Here is a 14,543-nt window from a genome sequence, read left to right as displayed (position 1 = left end):
GTTTCCGCTATTAGTTGCCTAGATTGCATCTGACACCCAGTTGCTTTTTGAAAAGCCACAAAAACCAGAGATAAGGGCAGCAAACTGTCCTTGTTATAAAACAGCAGCTTCGCACGCACACGTGCTCTGCTCTAAGTCCTGGTTGCTGTTTGCTAAGTCGCATCAGCTAAAGGTCAAAATGATTGTTTTGCTAAGACTCGGGCAGATGGAAGGTGCTAGGGACATCCTGGTCCTGCACTTTGAGGTGCGATGTGCTCTGGGTCGCGGGAATGTCTGCTACTGCTCGCGGGTGACAGGGTAACTCAGTGCTCGTGGCTCTGACCATGCACAACTGCTGACTGCCATTCAATGTGGAAACACACACGTTCATAGCTCTTCCAGGGCCAGTGTAACCCTAGAGACACAGCGTCCCCTTCTAATCGTTGAAAAGGGGGCGATTTTGGTGCCAAACTACAGAAAGGCTCAGTTTTAGAGTCAGATTAGAAATTGGATACGTCAGAGTCACTGCTCGGGAAAAATGGACAGTACGTAATCTAATATCTTTAATTTTATGTACACGAATATAATGTGTGTAGACTTTGTACATGAGATACATACAGAATTTAAACCTCTTACTCAACAAATAAGAATTTACAATATTAATATGTAAATTACTAGAGGGCTGTCCACTTAAGAATACTTAGATTAGATCTGTCCTTTAACAGCAAAAGAATTTAATAGTTTACATCATAGAAACACTGACATTTAAAACAAGACTTTATAAAATAATTTATGTGTATATATATATATATATATATATATATATAAATCTCCTAGCGTCTATAGAGAGGGATGGTTTGCCTTTGTGGATGTGTGCAATGAATGGCGTACTTTAGACTTTTAGGTAATAAAATAATTTAGAAGCAGTTCATGCAGTGGACAGAGCGAGGGGCGGCAGTTTCTCCCTGGCGGGCTGTGTCTTGGATGTCCAGCCATGTTGGACGCACACGAGGTGACCTGGGGCGCTGGAGCAGGTCTCTCTGCTGCTCTGTAAACATCAGCATCCCTGGCTCTCCTGCCTTCGGTGGCACAAGCACAGGTGACGACTTCTCTCGGCTGTGGGAGCTGTCAGTCAACAGGTAACGTGACTTGGGGTCCCTCCCGCGGGACCTAGCAGAGCCTCCTGGTCTTAACGACTTTACTCTGGTACTTCACGGAGTGCCCACCGTGTCCGATGACGTAGACGTCCAGCAGGTAGGACTTGCCGGGCTGCAGACCTCCAACGGTCTCTGTGGTCACCGCCTTCTGCAGGTTCTGACTGTGGAAGTACTTGCAGAGGACCTTCTCGGACCTGGGCCTGGTGTCCGGTCCCAGGCACTGGTTCTGCTCTCTCTTCTTCTGGTCTTCGCTGTAGCTGTCGTCCACCTCTTTCCTGTAGATGCAGAACTTGTTCCTCTCCTGCGTGCCCAGCCAGGCCACTGTGGCCGAGGAGCAGGTGCGGAGCCTGTCAAAGGCTTTGATCCGCGTGTCTTCGGGCAGAGAGGGGAAGTACTGCTTGCCGGGCCTTGTGGTCGCCAGGATCTTCAGCACGGAAGCCCCTTTCTTGTTTCCCTTCAGGCGGACCAGGTACTTGGCTTTAGGTTTTCCTCTCAGCTGGAACTGCCGGATGCCCTCCACATTCTGGGACAGCAGCAGCTTCCCGTCTCTTCTCACCTGGACCTGGACAGCATCCAGGCAAGAGTGGATGAAGAAGGTCACTTTCTGGTGGGAAGAGACAGGCGCAAAGCGGAGAAACTTGGCCCCCTTCCTCTTGACAAACACGTCCATCACCTTGCCGTCCTTGAGCTCCAGGGTCTTCTGCTTGGCCTCCCCCTTGGTCCTGGCAAAGGTGCCCACGTAGGCGGTGCTCATGTTGGTGTTGGTGTTGACCACAAAGACATCGAAGTAGTGCTGCATGTCCGGCTTCAGGTCGGAGACGGTGAAGATATTCTTGCTGCCTATGCAGACTTTCTGAATGTCCGCCTTGGGTCTGGGGTGCACGGGACGGCCCAGTTTGGGAGAAGCCTTTGCCAGGAAGCTGCGTTCTTTGCCCAGGTGGTCGGGAGGAAACCCAAAATGGGCAAAGTCGAAGGGGCTAAAGTCGAGACCAGGTTTGGGGACCATCATGAAGGCATCGTCCGCCCCCAGCTTGGCTTCTGCTGCACAGAGACTCTTGAAATTGTGCTCTTTGTTGATGACCACGCAGTACTGGATGGGCTGATTCAGCAAGGAGGCCGTGGGGCTCGGCTTCCAGGCCAGCGTGACGGTGGTGCGCCCCAGGGAGGTCACGTCCACCCGGGGGTCGTAAGGCAGCTCTGGGTAGGGCTGGTCCGACTCTGGAGTTGTGGTGGCATACACTTTGAAGTGCGTGTCTTTCTCCGTGGAGAGGAGCTCCAACTGGTATAGACCCGCGGGGGAACTGGAGGAGGCGAAGGACTCCACGGCGTTGCCCTTGTAGGAGAACAGCTCTGTGCCTTCCTCGTGTGTCATCTGCTGCCTCTGCTGCTCGAGGGGCTCGGAGTCACCTGCAAGACAGGAGCAAAGCAGGGGCTACAGGTCACGTGGTCTGTCGGCCCTGGACTGTGCACAGGGTTCTCACCTTGCTCTCCACGACAGAGAGAGCACACACTCCTCACAGAGCACTGAGCCGGTACACAAGGGGACACAGGGAGGCCGCCTCTGCACCACCGTGGTCTACTCCATGCGTCCTTCTCCCAGTGCCCGAGTGCAGTGGGGGTCACTGTCTCCTATTTTCTCCAGAGGTTAGTAAATTGCTTCTCATGCACAAATGGATCTAGACGAACCACTAGTTTTTGCATCCTGTTTTCCTCCTTCAATATGATGTCACAAAAAATAATATGGTTGCTTGATGTGTGGCCATGATGAATACCACCTTATCAAGTATGTGGCTTGTATGGATTTATTTCTTCAGCAGAAAATCTAGTTAGGTATAGATCACCTATAATTTTTTAGGTTACCTATAATTGTTAGGTCCAGAGCTTCAAACTTGTTAGAGACAGTTAATCCTGACCATCAGTCAGCTTGCCCACAGGACAGTGAGTGTGCCATGGGTGTGGGCTCAGCTCGCTGGTCTCACTGCCATCAGCAGGAGTGGACAACCCCATTAAGCCAGAAAATCAAGTACCTGTCCGAGCAGCCGAGGCTCAGTGTCCAGATGTGTCGGGAGTACCAAAGCCACCTGACTTGGCCATCCTTTGACACTGCTGGCCTGTGCCAGGGCCTGATGAAGGCCTGACCACCAGCTCAGGAAGGAACCTTGTCCATCTCACCGCAGACCGAAAGCCAGACGTGTGAGATTTCACGTTCCCCCACTCTGCGAAGGACCCGCCCAGGGCAGCTAAGTCATGGCATCTGAGGGAGAAACCAAGCCGGGGTAGCTTTCAAAGCCCCGGGGGGCCTACCGTCCAGGCAGACTGCAGTAGCCACCGGGGCCAGCAGAGCATGCCGGCAGCTTCTCCTGGCTCCTTCCTCCTCTCCCTCCTCTCCCTCTCCAGCTGCAGCTTCTCGGGACCCAGGCTGCCCTGCTGCCTGGCTGCACCGTCTCCCCAGCCCTCACCAGGGCTGCTGCTCACCGGAGCGCTCCCCGCTGCCGTCCTCGGGCAGCTCCTGCAGTCCCAGCCTCCACTCCAGGGGCGCATCGCAGGGCGTCACCGTGACCGAGAGTGGAGTATTGTCCTCTTCCACCACAAAGAAGTACCTGGGGAAGGGCAGACCAGACGCACCGTCAGCAAGTACAGGAGACCTAACGCCAAGACAGCGAGCCAGAGGAGCCTCCGTTCCCGTCACCCTCGACTGCGTCGCAGGGGCTTAGCTGGGTGGCCACCAACAAGGGGGTGACACCAAGCCCCAGTGTGGCAGACCTGCCCTCCTGAGACGCTCGCTCCTGGCTCTACTGTCCAACCCCTGTGGACAAGGGATCACATTTCAGAGACAGTTTTGAAAACGAAGGTCCCTGTCTGACAGTGGGAGGACGCACCTCTATCTTTCCTTGATCACGAAAATTTCCTGTTCAATTAACACACTGATGATTTAAACAGGATTTTAAAGACACGCGGAAAAGTCTTCCCCTGAGGGCTGTTGGCAGGTTTTTAACGGGGAATAAAGATCACAATGTTGCCCAGCTGTAAATGCTGCGTGTCCTGCTGCAGTGACCCTAAGGAGCTGCTCGCTGGGTCCACGGCAAAGGAAAGTGGGGTTTCCCTCCTGTGCACGGCGGCGGTGCTGAGGGCCTCTCACCTCCCTGCTCTCTGTACGCACACCCACCTGATGTCCAACACCTCAGCCCCTGCCCACTGGCTCCCCTGCCCACTGGACCCTCACCTCTGCACCGAGCCGGGCTCTGTCTGCACACCCCTTCTGTCTGCCATGCCCATGTGACCTCACCAAACCGGCTTCCCTCCTGTGTGCTAACAGATGTGACCTGCCAACCTGAACCTGAACCCAAGGTACAGCTACCTCTTACAGTGCTCTCTAAGACTTCCAGGGAGTTCCAGGCCTCGGGCACCCAACCAGGCCTCAGGCGCCCACTCCAGGCCTCAGGCACCCACTCCAGGCCTCAGGCACCCAACCAGGCCTCAGGCACCCACTCCAGGCCTCAGGCACCCAACCAGGCCTCAGACGCCCACTCTAGGCCTCAGACGCCCACTCCACACCTCAGACACCCACTCCAGACCTCAGGCACCCACTCCAGGCCTCAGGCACCCACCAGGCCTCAGGCACCCACTCCAGGCCTCAGACACCACTCCAGGCCTCAGGCACCCAAGCAGGCCTCAGGCACCCAACCAGGCCTCAGGCACCCACTCCAGGCCTCAGGCACCCACCAGGCCTCAGACGCCCACTCTAGGCCTCAGACGCCCACTCCACACCTCAGACACCCACTCCAGACCTCAGGCACCCACTCCAGGCCTCAGGCACCCACCAGGCCTCAGGCACCCACTCCAGGCCTCAGGCACCCAACCAGGCCTCAGACGCCCACTCTAGGCCTCAGACACCCACTCCAGACCTCAGGCACCCACTCCACACCTCAGACACCCACTCCAGACCTCAGGCACCCACTCCAGGCCTCAGGCACCCACCAGGCCTCAGGCACCCACTCCAGGCCTCAGGCACCCACCAGGCCTCAGGCACCCACTCCAGGCCTCAGGCACCCAACCAGGCCTCAGACGCCCACTCTAGGCCTCAGACACCCACTCCACGCCTCAGACGCCCACTCCACACCTCAGACGCCCACTCCAGACCTCAGGCACCCAACCAGGCCTCAGGCACCCACTCCAGGCCTCAGGCACCCACCAGGCCTCAGGCACCCACTCCAGGCCTCAGGCACCCACCAGGCCTCAGGCACCCACTCCAGGCCTCAGGCACCCAACCAGGCCTCAGGCACCCACTCCAGACCTCAGGCACCCAACCAGGCCTCAGGCACCCGCTCCAGGCCTCAGGCACCCACCAAGCCTCAGGCACCCACTCCAGGCCTCAGGCACCCAACCAGGCCTCAGGCACCCACTCCAGGCCTCAGGCACCCACCAGGCCTCAGGCACCCACTCCAGGCCTCAGGCACCACTCCAGGCCTCAGGCACCCAACCAGGCCTCAGGCGCCCACTCCAGGCCTCAGGCACCCACCAGGCCTCAGGCACCCACTCCAGGCCTCAGGCACCACTCCAGGCCTCAGGCACCCAACCAGGCCTCAAGCGCCCACTCCAGGCCTCAGGCACCCAAGCAGGCCTCAGGCACCCACTCCAGGCCTCAGGCACCCAACCAGGCCTCAGGCGCCCACCAGGCCTCAGGCGCCCACCAGGCCTCAGACACCCACTCCACACCTCAGACACCCACTCCAGACCTCAGGCACCCACTCCAGGCCTCAGGCACCCACCAGGCCTCAGGCACCCACTCCAGGCCTCAGACACCACTCCAGGCCTCAGGCACCCACTCCAGGCCTCAGGCACCCAACCAGGCCTCAGGCACCCACTCCACGCCTCAGACGCCCACTCCACACCTCAGACGCCCACTCCAGACCTCAGGCACCCAACCAGGCCTCAGGCACCCACTCCAGGCCTCAGGCACCCACCAGGCCTCAGGCACCCACTCCAGGCCTCAGGCACCCACCAGGCCTCAGGCACCCACTCCAGACCTCAGGCACCCAACCAGGCCTCAGGCACCCACTCCAGACCTCAGGCACCCAACCAGGCCTCAGGCACCCGCTCCAGGCCTCAGGCACCCACCAGGCCTCAGGCACCCACTCCAGGCCTCAGGCACCCAACCAGGCCTCAGGCACCCACTCCAGGCCTCAGGCACCCACCAGGCCTCAGGCACCCACTCCAGGCCTCAGGCACCACTCCAGGCCTCAGGCACCCAACCAGGCCTCAGGCGCCCACTCCAGGCCTCAGGCACCCACCAGGCCTCAGGCACCCACTCCAGGCCTCAGGCACCACTCCAGGCCTCAGGCACCCAACCAGGCCTCAAGCGCCCACTCCAGGCCTCAGGCACCCAAGCAGGCCTCAGGCACCCACTCCAGGCCTCAGGCACCCAACCAGGCCTCAGGCGCCCACCAGGCCTCAGGCGCCCACCAGGCCTCAGACACCCACTCCACACCTCAGACACCCACTCCAGACCTCAGGTACCCACTCCAGGCCTCAGGCACCCACCAGGCCTCAGGCACCCACTCCAGGCCTCAGACACCACTCCAGGCCTCAGGCACCCACTCCAGGCCTCAGGCACCCAACCAGGCCTCAGGCACCCACTCCAGGCCTCAGGCACCCACCAGGCCTCAGACGCCCACCAGGCCTCAGGCACCCAACCAGGCCTCAGGCGCCCACCAGGCCTCAGACACCCACTCCAGACCCAGGCACCCACTCCAGGCCCCGGTTCTCTCCCAGGTCAGCTCCCCTGCAGTCCCCCTTGCAGTAAAGGAGGAGTCCGACCACCTGCCTGTCAGGACAGAGGATGGTCCCTCGGACCCTCTTCCTCCCTCCAGGCAGGATGGATCAGCAGACACTTCAGCCTCCACTTCTCAAACAGACCCAGAATCTGACGCCTGATCCACCCTGTGGTCACAGGCCAGGTCCCAGCGCCCCTTGCCTGAGCCTGCAGCCGCAAGGTCTCCCGAGACCCTCCACGCTCTGCCACAGCCACAGCCCCTCGCTGTCCTTGGACATGCAGATTCCTGCCTTGGGCCTCTGTGGGGGACCTCCTCCATGGTGAGGCTCTTCCTCCCAGGGCTGGCCTCACCTGCAGACCCCTCCCCACTCTGCCGCGAGGCCTTACCCATGTCTCCTGGAGACCACCTCTTCCTTGGCTGTTCTGTCTTCCACCCACACAGGGTCAGGTTCCCCACGGACCCCAGGGGTCTGCACTTGGTTCTCGGGGCACCTGCTGCAGTTTGTGACGATACCCTCTCCCAGAGGCCCACTGAGACTTCCCAGCACTTAGCAGACCTCTGCGGGCTCAGGCCTGGAAGGGCATTTCCCAGGGAGGGGATCACTGAAGAGTGACCTGGCTGGAGAGCCCTAGCACCGTCTGCACCTCAGTAGTCCAGCTTGAGGACGTGCACCCCTGGAATCCCTTCTCTCTGAGATACAGAATTGAGTGAAAGTGAAATTTTCCCCTCACTGTCCAGAGAGGAGTTTGGAGCTAGAGGGTGGGGTGGGCAAAGGGAAAACAAACAAACTGAGGACCCTAGAAAAGCAAAACAGCTAGTTGAAAAACAGCCGACAACCAGCCAGAGAGAACCGCCAGATGATTGGCCTGCTGACATGCCGGGAGTTTCATGGACCACTCCCCTCTCTGAAGGGAAGGGTCAGCAGTCTTGATTTTAAGCTCAGCCTACTTTTTGCAGAGCAGACTTTTGATCCTCTGCCCAGGCTGCACCGAGGGCACCAACTACATACACGCAGCTGCGTCTTTCTATTTTACAAAGAAGCAGATACAACCAAGTGATTTTTCTGGCATTATGCAAGGAGAAGTACCCAAACCTTCCTGCTGTGTGTGGACTCCATTTACCATGGAGCACTGGTGCCAGAGCAGAGTACATGGGACAAATTCACCCCCACCTTCCGCCCTCCTGCCCCCTCTCGTCACCACAGGGAACCCGCTCCCCTGCTCTCCCTCCCAGTGACCACCACAGGACAGGGCTCTCAGCAGAGGGGCTGCCTCCAAACTAAAAGGACCGCCGCTGCGCCTCGTCCTCCGTGATCTCTGGAAAGGGATCATGGTGGAACCAGACAGTGTTGTCTCTTGGAATGCCAGGCGAGGTGTCACAGCGTCAAAGGAGAAACTGGTTTTGAAATGTAATTACCCCAAGGTGAACTATGAAGGGGCTGGAGAATGGCAAAGTGAGCAACTATAGATCAAGTCCGTGTTCCCTGTCATCATGACCAGGGTTCACTGAGAAGCTGAGTCAAGCTGACCCCACTTCTGCCCAGACACTGTGCCCTGCTCCCACACCCCGCCCCCTCCTGCAAGAGCCCACTCACCCAGAGGCGGACCACACCTCCTGCACCCCGACCACAGAGCTCCCTTTCCAAGTACAGGGGCCGCCAGCCCCAGGAGCCGGTGGCCATGCACTGGCTCCCCTGCCCCTCGCCTGGGTGTCCTTGAGGTTCCGAAGCTTGCTCTCCACCTGAGCCCACCGGATGCATAACCCAGACTCTGACCTATAAACCTGCAGCTCGGAGGAGGTCTGCTGCCGTTCTCTCTGCGCAGAGAGAACACTGTCAGGTTTCCTGACCACGAACTGTTTCTGCTGAGCCTTGGTGTGTTTCAGTGGTTCTGGGGCAGTCCCCTAACAATTGGTCTATTACCTAATATTTATGTGATGTGTGCACACACATCTGTAAATTCTTAGGGTGGAAATATTTAAGACTATCATGTGAGCCCAATTTATTGATGATGTTGGACTAAAGGAAATGAACAGTATTAATTTTTAATCACTGTTTGATTTCATTCTCTCAAAATTGGATCATATTTGGTAAATAAACATAATCCTTGTAAACCTCAATGCAAACCCTTGAAGCAACATATATATTCAAAGAACTGCATTTTACAGTCCTGCAAATGAGAAAATAATCCTCCTGGAGCGTGAAATAGTGCCAAGGTTCCTCTTCCACCCAAAGGAGGCCCTGGTCAGCAAAGATCAGCGGCCTCCCTCAGCCCACCCTGGCCACCCTTCTTTCTCATGGGAGCAACCATCCGGGCTGGATCTGCAAGGCACTTCCCTAGGGAGAAGGCCCCAGGAGCTCACAGAGAGCTGCTGCTGCAGGGAGGGAGGGTACCTTTTAGGTGTGTCTCTGAAGAGATAGCTGCTGATCTCGGCTCCATCTGGAATCACTGACGAATCGTGGAAAAACGCCTTGTCTCGGATCTGCATCTGGAAAAGCTCCTCATCTCGAGTGGGCAGCTTCTGGGCCCTGGAGCCAAGAGGCAGCAGCAGCCACAGCACACTCCAGCCGAGCAGCACCATCCTGGGCAACAGAGAGGCGGCGGTGTTAGTTCTGCAGGCAGCCGTCCCCGACGTCCTCCTGCAGCAAGCACAGAGGTGGCCCTGAGCCACACGTGGGTGTCTCAGATCCCCGACAGGCACACACGCTCTGGAAGCATCTGCCCTCTGCTTTTCCCCAACTATTTCATGATGTTGAGAATGAATTCACCAAAATTTCAGATGCTCAAAGGATTTTTAGACATTTGACGCATTAACTTCCCACTTCAATTATGGCAGAAGCCACGGTGATCACTACAGGTGGCTTCGGTCTACGTGTAACGCTTCAACTAGGGCGGTCATTCAGGGTCAGCCCTTGTAGCTGACACAAGGCTACCAGAGGTGAGTTGGACTTCACCTCAGCAGTCAAGTTATAACCTGTTGATGTGGTTGAACTATTATTTTCAACATAAGTCACAGAGACCTGTCCAAAGCCAGAAAATTACTACACAGATTATTTTATTCTTCCTTAAAATTTGAAGCTGGATGTGGGGGCGTATACCTGTAATCCCATCAACTCAGGAGGCTGAGACAGGAGGATTTCAAATTCAAAGCCAGCCTCAGCAACTTAGCAAGGCCCTAAGCAACTCAATGAGACCTTCTCTCTAAATAAAAATTCAAAACAGGCTGGGGATATGGTTCAGTGGTTAAGTGCCCCTGGTACTCCCCACACACCCAGTTACTTGGGAAGCTGAGGCAGAAGGACCTCAGCAAGTTAGGCAGACCCTGTCTCAAGACCAAAAAAAAAAAACAAACAAAAACATTGGGCATGTGGAAAAGTGGTAAAGCACCCTGGACTCAACCCCTGTACAAAACCTTGACTGAGGATTCTGAAGAGTCTTCTGCTGGTTCCGTGACTGGATTTTCATATCAGATTTATGAAAATCTGTTATGATTTTATGATTAGAGATTATGACATCCAACTCCCTCGCAGGTAATCTGTGCAAAACCACAAGGCAAGTTATCACTGATGCCTCCGCGTATAGGCCACCAGACTCCCCCCCGCCACAGGCACATGTCAAGCCCCACCGTGTCAGAAGTCAGCGTGGCTTCCACTCGCAGAGCAGCCGGGCCTTGGAGGTCCCACGTCCTGAGGACTTTCACCGAGTTACCCTCAGCAGTTCACCGACCCCCACCAAGGTCTCCAGCACTGCAGGCCACTCTACTGCTGCGCAGGGGAGCTGCAAGCCCACTGTCTCCCACCTCACCCCGGGCTGGGGGGCTGTCAGGAGCCCCAACCAGGCTTTGCGCCTCTGAGGAGCTGGCACGTTTGCTCTCAGAGAGAGCACATCAGGGAATTCAATCATTAGAGAAATGCGGTATTTCTATACTTTAGTAATTTAAATAGTGAAAATTCTAATGCAAATAAATATTTGCAGCAATTTAAGATGAGGTGAATGCCAGTCTTATTTTAAATAGACACTATTTTAGATACAACTAATTAACCTCTACTTAACACATCATTTGACTCTAATTTTGCCTTTCTTTGAATGCTATCAAAAATAGATTCAGACAACTTTAAATATTTTTGAAAGGATGCATTTGTCTTTAAGATGAAAATGTGAAAAGTTGGGCACAGTGGTGCACACTTGTGATTCCAGTTTCTTGAGAGGATGAGGCAGGAGGATCACAAGTTTGAGGCCAGCCTCAGCAACGTAGCAAGACCCTGTCTCAAAATAGAAAATTGCAAAGGGCCGGGGCCGGGGCTCAGTGGTGGGCAAGAGATCCACGAACTCCACAGAGGGACGGAGCTGCTGAGACTGAGCACGACCCTTCCTGCCGGGCCCCCCAGAAATGGCCTCTCCCTTGGATACTCAGGGCAGGTGTAAGTGGGAGCTCCTGGTGTCTACAGCCATCAGCAAGGGTCTGTCCACAAGAGGTGGCCACGCCCAGCTGAGCACTCTAAGCAGAGGATGTGATGGGCTGAGCTGGGTGGGTCTCTGCTCACCACCTCTCTGGCCCCTCAGCTCCCGTCTGTACCCTTAATCACATGTTCATAAAAATACCTGTGTTAGCACAATAAAATCACTTCTCTGTGTCGCACGCACCATGCCCACAACGCCGCCTCCTGACTGCAGAGGAGGACAATTAAAAAAAGTCTCTTTGGAAACGGTCAGGAGTGGTAGCCTTCTGTGCTCCCGGGACTGTGGAGTGGATGGGTCAGGGCAACCCCTGCCCTGGCCACTCCAGGTCAGCCGTCCTCAAGGGGCTCCACTCTGTCCACATGGCTGTCCACTGCAGGACTGGCCAGCTAAGGGGACCAGTGCCCCAGGAACTCACTTGGTCTGGAACCCAAGGAACGCCAGCCACAGAGGCCCCAGTTCCTCAGTGGCCCTTGGGGAACTTCCTCTCATTACATCAGCCAGTTGCCGGGGATGAACTGTGAGACGATGCATTAGTGAATGTCACGTGCACACACCGCCCGCCAGGCACCCTTCTGACTGCTCCCGTGGTGTGCACCCAATGCCTCCAAGACCCTCTGAGGTGGGCACGGCCATTTTTCTTATTTTAAACACGGGAAAGCAGCATAGGCAGGTAGGGGCCCGTAGTGAACACTAGAGGTGGAAATATGAACTTCTCATCGTAAATGACTTTGAAAGCACAGTAAACCGGATCCAATCTGCACATCTCCACGCAGCTGCTTAGCACTGAATGCTACTGAGCAATGCTGGATGAGGGGACATGCAGAGCAGGGCCCCCAGCCCCACCCCCCATGAGGCTCTGCTCCTGTGCATCCCAGGCACTTCTCAAAGCTGTTTGTAAGGTCAACTCCTCTTTATTGAAATGCTTAGAACTAGGCATGTTTTAGATTTGGGGTTTATTTTTATTTTGGAGTTTGGATATTTGCACATACAAAATGATGTCTCTTGGGTATGGACCCTATCCTAAACACGAGATTCATGCTTCTTATACACCTTATGTGTGTGGTCTGAAGGTGATATTACACAATATTTTAAATGATTTTGTGAGTGAGATGAAGTTTCACAGTGTGGAACTTTCCACTGTGGCTCACTGGTGCGCAGAAGGTTTGCATTGGGGCCTTTCAACCTCAGATCTTCAGGGAACCTTAGCAGAGTGGTCAAAGCTGTCAGATCTAAGGGTGGGCGTGGCTGCAAGCCACCGTGAAAGTTCCGGGTTCTGGTGCCTGGGTCCAGCCTCCCCCACCAAAAGCACACCCTCATTCCTCTAGAAACGAGGGGTGGAACCACCACAGGACCCAGCGGTCCCACTCTTGGTATTTATCCAAGGAAACCAGTCAGCATTCCACAGCAACACAGCCATGTCCACAGCAGCCAGACTGTGGAACCAGCCAGGTGCCATGGGTAGATGGGCGGATTAAGAAGAAATTGTGGTGCAGACGCGTAACAGGGAAAGAACGGAATTACGGCATGGCAATGGAGAATCTCACGCTAAGTGAAACGCAGAGGTCAAGTGTTTCTCCCACCTGCAGAAGCTAGAGCAAAATAAAGGACAGGAGGAAGGAGAGGGCCCTACAGAGGGAAGACCAGTAACGCAGAAGAATGAGGTGAGTGGCAGAGGGAGGGAGGGTAAGGAGGCAAGGCAGAACTAACTCCTCAAAAACCATGTGGCATGGATACATAGATATACCACAGGGAATCTCACCTTTATGCATAAGTAAAAAGAACCAGTCAAACATAAATAGAAGAGCATCAGGAAGTCTAGCAGAGTGGAGGGAGGAGATGGGGGAGGGGGAGGGGGAGACAGAGGAGGGGAGAAGATGGGGGAGGGGGAGGTGAAGAGGGAGGAGATGGGGTGGGAGGAGGTGGGGAAGAGAGGAGATAGGGGAGGGAGGGGATGAGGGAGGGAGGGAGGGGATGAGGGAGGGAGATGGGGAAGGGGAGATGTGAGCGGAAATCAATTCCACACATGCTTGAGTTTGCCGGGATGAACCCAGCAACTGTGCATGACTATAAGGTTCCAATTAAACAAAAAAAATCATATTCTCTAAACTAAAATTCCATCAGGTCACATTTTTTGTTTCTGAAACCATCTTAATTAACAGGACAATATGGGCAAAATAGATATTTTTCTGGAAAGTGTTCATGATTAAGCAGGACCTTGAAACACAAGAATTCAATTTCACCACACTGCAGTTTTCAAAATGTCATCTAATAACATTCAACGGTTGAGGAAAACAAATTCAACCATTAGGGAACTTCAACCATTTGTTCAACTCCACCAGTCTACAGGCAGGATTTTTTTTAAACAAAATGCGTTTAAAATAAGCTCCAAACACAACTAACCAAAAATTACTTTGCAGACACACTGTGTATATTTTTGTAACTTGTATTCACTGTACAAAAGGGAAGCTTTACTCAGAGATCGTTTAATTGGTGGTTTTAAGATTTTATAGATTTTTGTTCCCTGCCAATAAAATGTTCTCTCTCAGACATTCAGTTTAGGAATCGGTCACTTGACATAAACAACTTATCCTTCCTAAGAACCAGCCTGGCTTAGCAGTCCATGTGTACAGACTAAGATGACACAGGTGCCCTCTAATGGCATACCTTGGCCTCTGGTTTCTTTTTATTACTGGTAGGTATCCGGAGCTCAGCTAGATTGCAAGTTTAAATTAAATAACATTAACCGGAATTTCACTTTCAGCGTGATTCTTTTTCCAAGGCCATCTGGTGGATAATGCAGGAAACGTCTCCCTACAGCAGGAAACCTTCTGTCTGTCCACTGTCCAGGCTGCAGCTCAGACAGAAGCAGAGGGAGGGTGGCGCCGGACACTGATTCAGCTCGGCTGCAGGTCACTCAGCCCAGAACACCCGTGCCGTCAGCCAAGGCTGAGAAGACCGGCTTCGCGCCAGCCTGGAAGGTTCTGTGGACCGTGCTACAGAGGCCACCTAGAATTCTGACGCTGTCTATGCTGTCAAAGCTCTTCACACCTGCCACCCACCTCAGGTGCTACCAAAGCTGAAGAGAGAAAAGACGCATCCTAATGATCTGATGTACCTCCACCTTTGGGAAATAAATGATGTGAGCTGACTCCTCTTTGGAATGCCACCATGTC

The 14,543-nt window shown here is 54.7% G+C and overlaps 1 protein-coding gene across 5 annotated transcripts in view; it reads right to left on the bottom strand.

Moving 5' to 3' along the window:
* Window positions 1–529: 529 nt before the first annotated feature.
* The window catches only part of Ndnf (neuron derived neurotrophic factor), a 32,238-nt gene continuing 18,224 nt past the window's right edge, over window positions 530–14,543 (bottom strand). For 3 of the 5 annotated variants that reach the window (XM_021734036.2, XM_005336507.4, XM_078022173.1), the window contains 3 exons: window positions 9,303–9,491; window positions 3,612–3,736; window positions 530–2,543 (listed from right to left, as the gene is read on the bottom strand). In XM_021734036.2, coding sequence (XP_021589711.2) covers window positions 1,150–2,543; window positions 3,612–3,736; window positions 9,303–9,490 — 1,707 coding nt within the window. In that variant the 5' untranslated portion in view covers window position 9,491 and the 3' untranslated portion in view covers window positions 530–1,149. Of the gene's footprint in view, window positions 2,544–3,595; window positions 3,737–9,302; window positions 9,549–14,543 lie in introns of those variants that run through there. The other 2 variants (XM_040293352.2, XM_021734038.3) reach the window with 2 other exon arrangements.

Source organism: Ictidomys tridecemlineatus, chromosome 9 (genome assembly GCF_052094955.1).
Source record: "Ictidomys tridecemlineatus isolate mIctTri1 chromosome 9, mIctTri1.hap1, whole genome shotgun sequence".
NCBI classification, from domain to species: domain Eukaryota; kingdom Metazoa; phylum Chordata; class Mammalia; order Rodentia; family Sciuridae; genus Ictidomys; species Ictidomys tridecemlineatus.
This window is presented reverse-complemented; position numbering and strand designations above follow the sequence as displayed.